The sequence below is a fragment of the Mus caroli genome, unplaced genomic scaffold (genome assembly GCF_978045245.1).
Source record: "Mus caroli unplaced genomic scaffold, Mus_caroli_1 scaffold_9, whole genome shotgun sequence".
NCBI lineage: Eukaryota > Metazoa > Chordata > Mammalia > Rodentia > Muridae > Mus > Mus caroli.
The window spans coordinates 43,875,834-43,888,217 of NW_028227264.1; the positions used below are offsets into that span (position 1 = coordinate 43,875,834).

The window sequence follows — 12,384 nt, forward strand, 5'->3', positions numbered from 1 at the left end:
AAGAAGTTGTTTGTCAACCAAGCATTTACTAAACATTATCTTAATAGTAGAAATGGATTACTATCACACTTGTTATATTATACATTATAAACAATAAAAATCTAAATGTTATTTTTTGTAATTAAAATAAAATACCTTTTAAAAATCTAATATCAAATAACCTGGAAAAGTATCCATGAAAATTGGGATAGTTTACCGGATATTTACGCAAAAGTCTCAAAAAGTTAACAGGCCCATAAATTTTGGTTTATGGTGAATTACATTTTATCTACAAGTTTGTTTTTAGTTATCAAAGTTTACTAGTAGGAATCAAACACACAGTACATGGATTCTGGGTCCTTGCCTTCTTAGATCTAACGAATTTCAGTTATACTTTAGTGTGTGTGAAGTAGGAACGCTTCTGCTGGATGAAGCGGATGGTCCAGTTATGGGACTCACAGTTGTACCTGATTAGGGGCCTCCGGTATTCAAAGCATTAAGGTAGGGTTCACCAGGCTGGCCACTGGTGTCAGAGGTTATCAATTCATTCATTTCCTGAGAGGGACATCAGCCTTTCAAGTTATGTAGAGGGCTTTTCCAATTGGGAACCCTGAGAAAATCTCTAAAATTCATTGACAAAGAACTTAAGGCACTTAAGGATTTACATACCTTGGGGGTGGGCATAAAGAGAGGAAAATAGAGGTGAAGGAAGGCTAGAAAGAAACAGAAAAGAAGGAAGGAATTTGGAAAGGGGGAGAGTTGCAGACACAATCTCATCAACTCAAGGATATGGCACTGTCTTTTAAATAGGTTCTGCCCCCTCCCCAAATCTTTTGAGCCTTTTTATAAACTGACCATAAGCTCTTAAGGCTCAGAGAACTTCTATCACATAAAATGATTCTTATGAGTCTCCTACAATGCTTTCCAATTTGTCACCTTCTGAAGTCTTCTGGTTTTAATTTTTTTCTCATTTCCTACTTGGTTTTAGTGCCAGAAAGACGCGCGTTTGACTAAAATGCATGTTATAAACCTTCAAAAGCCAAATGTTTCATAGCTTGATTTATCATAGCTCTTCCAAAATGTCTTTAGAATTAGCCCTAGTCCTACCCTGACTCAACTTAATACCGGAGGGAAGGGATGACAAACAATCTACCCCAAGTCCTCTGGATATGAGGCTTGGGTTTCCCAGTTTTTTTTTTTTTAAAGGTGATCACGTTTTTTCAACTGAATTGCTCTGTAACAACATTCTGCAAGAAGCCCGACCGACCCTGCTCACTGTTAGAAGCTGAGTATAATTCTATTAAAGCAGAAGCAGTGTTTTGGTTCCTGTGAAAACTATTGAGGGGCTGAGGCACTGCTGAGACTAGACCTCCTGGGCGTTCACTCTGCAACTAAGCAGAGCTCAGCAGCTCTGCCTCTGTCTTGGCAGCTAGCACTTTCCTGTGCAGCTTCTGCCCCCAGAGTCCCCTAGGCTCCAGGGCCCCTAGATCCCAGGGTCGGATTCTGGGGTTTGCATACCTACCCTTTCCTTTCTTTTCCACCCAGCAATTTTCTCACCTTTCTGTCTCCTACCCCCTTACCCTTTTCCCCTTTATTCCACCATCTTCCCCCTAGAAATTCAGTCCTTCAAGGGACTTTTAAACATTTGTCATCTTGTTCTTCAAAACAAACAAAAGAAGCCCTTATCTTCACCACTAGGACAAAACTTTAGCCCCAATCTAGACCTTTTTTTAGACCTTTCCCATTTATAATTTGATCTTTTATCTCTGAGATTCCAGAATGTTCTAAATCTAAGCAAGGAGACTCGGGAGAGACTCAGAAAGTAACTGCCCCCGCCCCCACCGGCCATGCTTAAAATTAGCAAGATGCGGAGCCTGCAGTTGGGAGCCTGGCAAGTAGCTAACACAGCAGCGCCTTTCTCGGAAGGATCTAGAATAAGCGGAGGGTGGGAGGAGACTGTGGATTTAGGGACCCCTTCGGTTCCCGCATGATCGTGGGCAAAGGCTATCGACCTGCGTCGGGGTAAACTGATCCGACTCCAGCCACTCCCAGTGTTTCAGTGAAGTACTCCATGGTGGATTAAAACAGGGAGTCATAGGAAATGAAACCCCCGGCAAAGGTACCCAGAAAATAAGGCGTTTTGTTTTTGTTCCCAAAACCAAAATTCCGGTCTCGTTCAAATTGGTTTTTAAAACCGGGAGACAAAAAAAATGTCCTGACTTCAAACAATTTTTCTTCTTAGAGTTATTCAGTTGTCAAAAATCTCTTTAAAATATTATTTAGATGCCTTCTGAATTATATTGTTTGGAGACTAGTGTGGAAACAGAGGAACTTACTACTATCATAAATCTAAAGTTTTTCATTTAAATCACTTTTACCAAACCAAGCTATTTATAATTGTACTTTTGCAGTAAAACAAAACTTGGATGAACAGAATTCATAAATGAGGCATTATTTTAAAGCTACTATTTGTAAAATGTTATTTTGAAAATCTAGCAAAATTCTGTTGCAACAGCATTTCTCTTGCAATAAAAGGAAATAAAAATTGAGTATTTCTTACATATTTTCTAAACTATGTTCAACAAATACTTTTGTAAACTATTTTAGTTAAAATGGTAACTTTATAAACAATCATCTAATAATAAATAAACTTTATATAACTATTCAAAATATCACAAAAGAACTTAAATATAGGCACCATTTTCCACTTGTGTTACTTGTGCATGTATGCTTCATAACTCAAGATTACTTTATAGTAAATAGAAATGTCTGAATGTATAGAATGAAAAACACAATGTACACATATTTAATTCTCCTTCCCCTAAAATCATTTACAGGTTAATTATATAAAAGTTCATCTCATAAAAACCAAATAATTAGATGAAAAGAGTATGCTCTACCTCTTAGGATTATTTCAATATTTACTCTGAAGAGTTTACTGATCATAACAGAAATAGGAAGCTGGAAAAAAGGTGGGGAGTAGAAAGATGAGAGGCTTGGAAACAAATCCTGGGAAATAATCATCTAGCTCAAATCTGCAGGCTGGGAGTCCAGCCCCACCTCCATCCTGGCTGGCAGTCTCTGATTCCTACCTGAACGGCTGGGGCATCAAGTCCCATTGATAGTCAGAGCCTTTCTGCTTAAAGCTCAGCCTACAGAAACAACCTCCCTTATGTAAAAATAGTACCTCTTTTCTCCAACTTTCTTTTCATCAAGAAGAACAGAAAAACTTTATTGCAGTCATTTAACACATTGGTGTCAACATGTTTTCCAAACAAATGCCTAAGAATTCAATTTACCTCCAGAAAAACTCTATAATCAACAGTAAGAAGTGATATATTAATATTTGTAGCAACTTTTAACAGTGAAACTCACTAGAGCATCATCAACATGTTAAGTTTCATTCCACAAAGATAGTGCTTGCCCAAAGGCATCATTGACTATTGATCCTTACTCTGGCTATACAATCCTTATTAGTAAATTTAATATTAAAATATCATTTCATTATAAATCATTATAGTTTTGTGACTCACAACTCTTATGGGGTGTTTTCAAAGGTACACTAATCTATGACTCAGCCAGAGCCAGGTGTGGAGGCACACACACTTAATTCCAATTACAGAACTCAAAGCAGAGCTGGCCATATTCCTGTGAGTTCCAGGTCAGCCTGGTTTACATGGCAAGTTTCAGGCTAGGCAATGCCACACAGTGAGACCCTCTCTCAAAAAACAAGACAAGAAAAACAAACCAACCAACCTTAGACACATTTTTAACTCATTAGGGCAAATGCCAGAGTAACATAATATTACCAATAAGAGTATTACTGAAAAAAATCAATAATATAAATAATAAAATTCCATGTCTAAAGTCTAGGTTTAACTTCAAGAAACTCCATTTTACAATAGGATAATGAGCAGATTTTAGTAACTATAGTGAAGAGCAATATAAATGATGCAGCCTGCATTAATGAAGCGAGGAGGCTCACAAGTCCACTTTACATACAGTGAATTATTTGAAAACACCACTCTATCTGTACTTTAATTCAACAGGTATTTGTTAACACCTACTGGGAATCACAGAAATGAAAAAGCATTGGATTTGTCTCCATAAATGTTTAAGTATGTTACCTGTCTGAGAAAAGAAAAATCACAAAACCAAACACTATCAAACAGAAGGTTGAGGTAAGTAGAACGCACCACCTGCACAACTGTGGTGGAACAGCGGTTTTATAAATGGAATATTCTGGATGGAGTATACTAGGTTGCAATGCCAATCTTCCCCATGTGGAAAAATCAAACTGGACAAATCAAGTCCTCACATGTGCCAGGCACTAGGTTAAGTAAAACATTTACTTTATAAAACAGACTAACCTGGGGCCGATGAACCCTGGTTGAATGACCTCATCATCTTCTGAAGAACCTAAAATCAGAGAGTTCAAGTCAGTGCTACGACAGTTGCCTATTTAATGTCTGCTTCTGCAACTTACCGACACATTAGAAACAACAGATGTCCATATTTAAACTCTGTGAAGTCACCTGCAAACTAGTCTTTACAAAAATCACCTCGATGAGCTGATAACCGTTTGCCATAAACTTATCTGTTACTTCTATCAAGGGACATTGCCTTACAAAAAAAAACAAAAAAAAAAAACAAGAGCACTCAGATATAGTAATCACAATTTTATGATGTAGCTTTAAATATTTTGTTTGTTTGTTTATTTGTTTTGAGACAAGTTTTCTCTGTGTAATAGCCCTGGCCATCCTAAAACTCTCTTAAAGACCAGGCTGGCTTCTAACTCACATGCTTCTGGGATTACAGGTGTGAGCCACCGCAGCTGGCTACATTTTTAATACTGAATTTTATAGTTTAATTAAAGTATATAAATTTTTTTTCACTTAAAAATCTAGCTAACCTACAATACCATGCTTCTTGATAAAACCATCTAGTCAGACATATTTTAGAAGATAAATCATAAGAAATTAATCATGTTCCGGAGAAACTAATTAAAATCCTATACCACTGAGTAATTAGATCTGTTACTCTCAAACACTCGGTTTTTCTAATTTTTTGAGACAAGAGTCTCAACTATGTAGCCTAGGCTAGCCTCAAACAGAGAGCAGTCCTTCTGCCTCCGCCTCACGACTCCTGGGATTACAGATGTGATTTACTGTGCCTGTCTTCAAATCCTTTTGGGTAGGAGCAGAAAAGACTGTAGCACTAGCTGTCCTAGAACTCACTATATAGAACAGGCTGAGCTTGCGTTCAGAAATCTGCCTGCCTCTGGAGCATTGGGTACCACAAATATACAATTTCAAATACTTTTTAAAGATAAAATTACTTGAATAGTAATATATTTAATTAATTAAAAATTAGCTATATTTAAAGACATCAAATACCTATTAACTCAAATTTTAAAAGAAAATCTAAGTATTAATTCAGATGTGGTGGCTTACACTTTTAATCCCAGTACTTGGGAAGCAGAGGCAGGCAGATCTGAAATTGAGGTCAGCCTGGTGGTCTACAGAACATGTTCCAAGACAGCCAGGGCTACACAGGGAAACCCTGTCTTGAAAAACACAATGCTTATCTTTCCTTACCTAAGTTTTAAATTCTGTATCTACTAGATAAATACACACACACACACACACACACACACACACACACACATTTGGGGGGTAAGAAAGGGAGGGAAGAAAAAGAAAACACAAACAAACAAAAGAAAGAGAAAGGGAAAAAAAACCCTACTAGGTGCAAATACTTAAGTCATAATCTCTGTCCTCTCAAAAGGAAATGGAGGCTTTCCCAGGTACTCAGTTCTACTGTATGCTGACTCAATTTTTTTTTAACACAATAAAAGAACATAACAAAGGTGCAGGAACTTCTGCACTTTAACAACTTCAGCTATTCTGTGCTTACAACCAAGACAGGTCATAACTTTAACAACCTCAGTAAATATTATTCAAACTAGCTCTCTATGAGGTGTGTATCTCGGGTCTTTTTTCTCAACTGGTTTATGTGTGTGTATTATAAATTATTATCTCAGTAGAGCTTTGGCTTGCAAAAATAACCAGACATAATGGTATATGTCTTAATCTCAGCACTCAGGTGGTTGCAGGGAAATCATCACACACACGCACACACACACAAAAACACAGACACAACACACACACACACAGATCCGCACACAAACAGACACAAACCTTGATTCCTTGATTTCAAGGGCAGCCTTGAACAAGACCCCATTCATTTTATTTTCTATTTATGTGTGTCTCTGCATGTAGGTGTACACATCTGCATACAGAGTCTTGAAGTGTCAAAAGAGGGTGTCAGACTCCCCTGGAGATAGACTTTGTCTACTCAGCCAGCTCCAGGACAGTCAAGACTACATAAGAAGACCCATTCTCAAAAACAAACAAACAAAAATTCTTAATTGTGAAAGGAGGATCCAGAGTTCAAAGTAACTAAAAAGGAAAAGGAAGCCAAGCAACTTGAATAATACTTGGATTTTTCATTATGCAAACTCATATAAGAAATTTTGTATTATGAAGTTCATATAGTTTATAATATAGAGTTCATTCTTTCAACAGGAAATAAAATTATTACATAAAATTAATCTATGTGCCAGGCGGTGGTGGTGCACGCCTTTAATCCCAGCACTTGGGAGGCAGAGGCAGGCGGATTTCTGAGTTCAAGGCCAGCTTGGTCTATAGAGTGAGTTCCAGGACAGCCAGGGCAATACAGAGAAACACTGTCTTGAAAAACAAAAAAACAAACAAACAAAAATTCACCTATGTGACACTGGTTTTTTTGCTGTACTAAAACCAGAACCTTGCACAAGGCACTGCCTCAAAGCTACATGCTCTCAGGAGGTAATCTGACTTCAATTTTTCTAATTCCTTTCCTTTTGTTTTTGAAGACAGGGTATCACTCTGCAGTTCATCCTGGCCCAGAACTTGCTATCTTCTTGACTCAGTCTGCTGGAATTACAAATATGTCATACAGTTTATCCAAATTAAGAGTTTGTAGTCAGAATGAAGTTTAAAAATGGACTACAATCAATGCATATACTATTTACTGAATGACTACAGTTGGAATTTGATAGGTAAATGTTACATGCAATTAATTAAAAATTAAACATTCATATTTTTTACATTTTCAAAAGAAAAGTTACTTAAATGCGTACGTACCATAGTAGTACAAAAAAATAGCTAACTTATATTTCACATATGGGTGTTTTTATTTAATATCTGACTTTTCTAAAATACTTCAGGAAGTATTTCCTAAAATACTTTAGGAGCATAACAGCTTATTAACTTTCATTAAAACTGAACTAAAATCTTAGATTGCATTTCTCTGCCATTTCTCTAGACTAATCCCTGCTCATCATGTAGATCTCCACTTGCAGCTCTTCTTTGTACTTCTTCCTGAGTAAGATGTTTCTACCCTGGAACACTGGTCTGTAATGTCCCCGAATAGCCTCAGGAAAAGATGCTCTTTCTTCCAACTTCCCTGGGCTCTGTGGCCAGGGAAGATACTTAGCTCATTATAACTCATCCTGCAGTCACTAATGTTTAGTTTGTTTTTGTTGGGTTTTGATTGGTTGGTGGTGTTTGTCTTGAGGATTTGTTTGTTTGTTTGAGACAGGGTTTCTCTGGTGTAGCTCTAGCTGTCCTGGAACCTTTTCTGTAGACCATGCTGGCCTCAAACTCAGAAGTACCTCCCAAGTGCTAAGATTAAAGGCATGTGCCGCCACCACCTGGTTTTGATATGTAGTTTGAAAAAATAATTCCTATAGCAGTGTGGCTTTTATGACTGGGGAAAAAAAAAAGACTTCACAAAAAAGAAAAAAAAAATGTTCATAAGAAAGTGAGTTGAGTGACTATTGAATCTACAACATTCATATATAACTTCAGTTTTAGTTTGTTTTAAATATACAGGGGCTAAGAATGTTAGCTTAGATGGTAGACTGCCTAGCATGCATGAGTTACTGGGCTCAATACATGCAGACAAAGACAAACATACAGATACATACATGTACACACACATACACCACTTCTGCTTTAAAACTACCTTACTTATAATCATTCTGTATTACAAACGCTAAACTTTATGTTTCTCATTAAAATACATAAAAATATTGTTATATGATGCTAAAATCCTCTATAGTATCTAACTGCATAGGAAAATGACTCTTGCTTTGAATTAATTCATTCAATCAAATACTGACAAACTGTTAAACCTACAAAAATGAGTAATGAATTTTAAAAACACAAGTATAAAACATATTACTCTGAATTTTGTTTCTTGTGAACTTTTATTCCTAATATAATTAAATTAATATAATTAAAGGGAAGCTAGCTTTATCTCAGCAAAAAGTAATTTAGCAACCAAGAATAATATTCACCATAGAAGGATTATTCCACAATTTTCCAACCTTTTAAGAGATATTAGATATTTTTAATTATTGGTACTGACTAAACTGATATAACTATATTAACAGTAAATATTCAACCTACAGCTTAGAGCAAAAAGTAGTCTATTTTACTGTATCAAATAGATTTCTACAAAGCAAAATAGGCAACAGATGTGTTTTCTTAAAATAGCTCAGAAAACAGTTTTAAACAAGACTGGTAAAAGTCATATAGCAAGCATGTAACACCAGAGAAAAATCAAAAAAAGCACAATACTTACTGACAATAACTTAAAATACAACATACACATACAAAATATTAAACGTAAAATTGAAGAATTTTTATCAAAATGTACTATCAAAATATTCTTAGGTTATACTCTTAAAATGTTTAATAGTTAAAAATCATACTTTAATAATTTGTTACAAATTTAGTCAACAGACAAAATTCAAGTCCTACATAAAATCAGAATAAATTACCTTTTAACTCAACTTAATATCCTACTAATTTTAGTAAGAATTGGACACATCATGTATGTTATCTATCAATCGTACAAAGGTAAAGACTAACATTCTAAAATGAAACACAAATACATGCAGTTTCATAGTTTAAAAAAAAATCTTAGGTTACTGAAATTTTAGGACAAGAAAATGTCATAAAACATTTAAAAATTAAACTTAGAGAATTTTGTTACCCATGGAAAAAAATCACATTATTTTTCACATGTGCAAAGTATCCAAGTTAACTTATAAGAGCAATATTTATAATATTGCTGAATCAAAACGATTAATGTAACTTTTCAGTTATTTTGCAATCTGAAATTTTACTGGCTTCATGTCTACCACCTCTTCAAAGGCTGTAATAAACAATTCCAATAAATAATTCAATCTAGGAATTTAAAATTTCATTCAACCAGCATACTGTCAAGCCTATGTGAAGGTAATGATCGTGTTACAAATGCTAATTGCTAAACAACTCTAAATTAAATGTAAACAATACAGTTGAGTTACAATACAAATGGGATATAGCAAAATGGTTTTCCTAATGCAAATGCATGTACTTTCTAACACATGAAACAATAGTTTTATAACAGCTCAAAAGTCACATTAAAAGAAGAAAAAACTGCAAAATTTGTTTCAGATGAAAGAGAAAATCAAACAGTGACAAGCTAGCTAGTAACAGGATTTTGAAGGCCCAGATTGTCTTTAAAATAGCTTCCTTTGGAGTACACAAAGTGATTCCAAGTAAAACTGAATGGCTCTATGTAATTACAATGTTAACAACATTTTATTTGACATATTTTTAGTTTTAATATACATTAATGCTTAAACTATTATGCTACCAGAGACAAAGTTAAATACTAGAACTTTCAGCATCCTCTAAATAGCTTGATTATTAAAAACATTCTAGTTTAATAAAAACATGCTTGTGGTTATATTACTGACAATGAACTAATATGTTATAATATCATATTATATAAAAAGACATTATACAAAAATCAATAGCGTTTTAATTAACAGAGGTGAAACCGGGACTACTTTTTTCCTTTACAGATTTCTAAAATTTTTAGTCTGCCAAAACATATACCTTCGTATGTAGTTCAAAATATTGTAATTGAAATGTTTTTGAAAAATTTGATAACTACTGCATAGATTATCTGACAAAACAAAAAAGTAGCATTGTAACTCTGACATTCATAAATATGCAAAAGCAACACTGGGTGGAAACATCTGAACAATCTGAAACATGCTCTTCCGTCATTGGAACTAGCCATTCAACACCAGGTCTTTTTTCTATATAACTAAGCTTTTGTTCAAACATGGAAGAAGGAAAAAAAAAAAAAAAACCTAGAAGCTGAATGCTTGAAAATGAGCCATATGCCCTTTGTCTTGGTTTGCCACCTTTGATCCTTAATTTGATCCTGCATATCAATTCATTCTATTTTTGGAAAATAATGCCAAAGTTCTATGCTTAAAATAGTACTTTTCTTGCTGCAATAATGAATTTGTTCATTACACAATCCTCTTCAGGTAATCTTGACAGTTTCTCACAAACTTCCTCCTGTCTCACAATGTAGAACTTCAGCATTATCAATCACTGTGACCACTTAAACTCTGATGTCTGTCTTGCCTCTAACAACATAAACTTCCCTGAAGTGCTAGATCAAGACAATCTCAAAATTTATATTCTTTTGGAAATTGTTCGTATTGTTATTTCTAAGCAGGATTTATTTCACATATAGTTTATAGTTTGGTATTTGATAACCACACATTTTGATACTGATTTTCATGGTGTCAAAATATAAACCTCAATCAAACTCGCAAATAAAAACTGATGTACAGCCTTGCACTACCATCAACTAAAATCACAGATTGGGGGTTAAAACTAGTTGACTAAACTAGTTTTAAAGTCTTGTTGTCAGGAAGTGACAGCTTTCAAAAAATGAGAAAATCTCTAGCACTGATCCTACTTATTTTATACTATTATTCAAAATCAATGCAGAACAGTAAATTAATATACCTTGGGAATAAATTTTCTTTATCATATCTTCTGATTTACAGTACAATTGGGTAAAAATTCATTAAATGAAAAAAATATATATAACACAAATATACAAATTTCTCCTTGAACCGCCACACAATTTCTGTGTACAGTTTTCAGGTAGATTGACTAGGGACCAATATGGCTGTCTTGGTTCAGCACTGTGGTCAGCGACTTCACAGACTCACCCTGTCAGAGGTTCAGCACAATATCATTAAGCATATACATGGTAAGTTTTCAAACCAATATAATCCTATAAATCACATTTCTAGATAAGGATGAGTAAATCAATTTTATATATCTAGATCTAAAGAATTCTCATTGTTCTGCTTGGCAGCAAGAAATGTTTGCTTACCTTGTAATTCATCAAAAACAGTGATTGTTTATAAAGAAAATGCATTACCTTTAAAGGACAAGAAAAGCAAGTATTGGTTCTAAAGCATTTAAATACAACATCTTTAACCATTTGGTAATTTTAAGACAAAAGAAAGTTCTAAAATAGGCCAAATAACCCTTTACCTACTGAAATACTTTAATGTTTCTTTCATGATAAGGAGCTTTAATAATGACCTCTAAGATGACTCATCTCCATATTTCTATTTTTATCTTAATCAACCATGAACTAAGATGTATATAAATCATCTCCTGATCAGAGCTTGGGAAAATGTGGTATCACTTCAACTATTTTAAAGATACCAGTCCCTGCACCTATAGAATGCCATGAATATACCTTTTGTTTAGGAGTGTATTTTCTCTTCTATTAATGAATTTTAAAGTATTATAGCAATCTGCTATGAAATCCAAACGTGACCAGATCAGATACCAATAAAGATTAAAGTTTCAAACAGGTAAGACAAGACCCACCTACCTCTTCTTTCATCAGAGTCAATACAAAAACAAAACTTTTATCCACCGCTTTACTCAAAGTTTAGTGGGTTTGGGAAGTTACATGTGCAACGCCCTTTAAAATAAGTCATCCTGAAAACTAAGCGTAGGTGTTTCGGATCTCAATGTGCTTTATTTACAAAGACTCTGGTTCAGCGTATTTTGTATTTACCTCAAGTTTAATCTCACAACAAATTTTTCATTCTTTCTCAAAGAAGTTTGGTTACAGAACACATATTAAAATACACTCATTATTTGAAAGGGTAAAAGGTCATATAATCATCAGATCATTGGTCCTAAATCTATTGCAAAGTATTCATAAACAGTTCATTCATATTAGCAATCTGCACTAAATATATTAAATTCCTTAATCACTTAAGATATTTTATTATCAAGAAACAAATCAGCTGATCCTACTTGTAAATCATGAAACTCTAAAAGTCCTCACTCATGAAAATCTTCCTTCCCTTGTTAAAAGCCTGTGGCAGTTTAATTCCTCGAGGTCTTTAAGAAACCAGGTACATTTACACTTCAGTAGTTCATATACATAAAGAGAAATAAACATTAA

General features: G+C 34.4%; 1 protein-coding gene across 6 annotated transcripts in view; it reads right to left on the reverse strand.

Moving 5' to 3' along the window:
• Lin28b (lin-28 RNA binding posttranscriptional regulator B) overlaps positions 1-11,837 on the reverse strand; it is a 110,399-nt gene extending 98,562 nt beyond the window's left edge. For 3 of the 6 annotated variants that reach the window (XM_029482249.2, XM_029482248.2, XM_029482250.2), the window contains exons 1-3: positions 11,287-11,837; positions 4,350-4,398; positions 649-692 (exon numbers count right to left, since the gene is read on the reverse strand). Coding sequence is in view for 1 of the 6 variants with exons in the window: in XM_085842805.1 (XP_085698931.1) it covers positions 4,350-4,398; positions 11,287-11,397 (160 nt within the window). In the remaining 5 variants the exon portion in view is untranslated. The remainder of the gene's footprint in view (positions 1-648; positions 693-4,349; positions 4,399-11,286) is intronic. The other 3 variants (XM_085842805.1, XM_085842807.1, XM_085842806.1) reach the window with 1 other exon arrangement.
• Between the last annotated feature and the right edge of the window lie 547 nt (positions 11,838-12,384).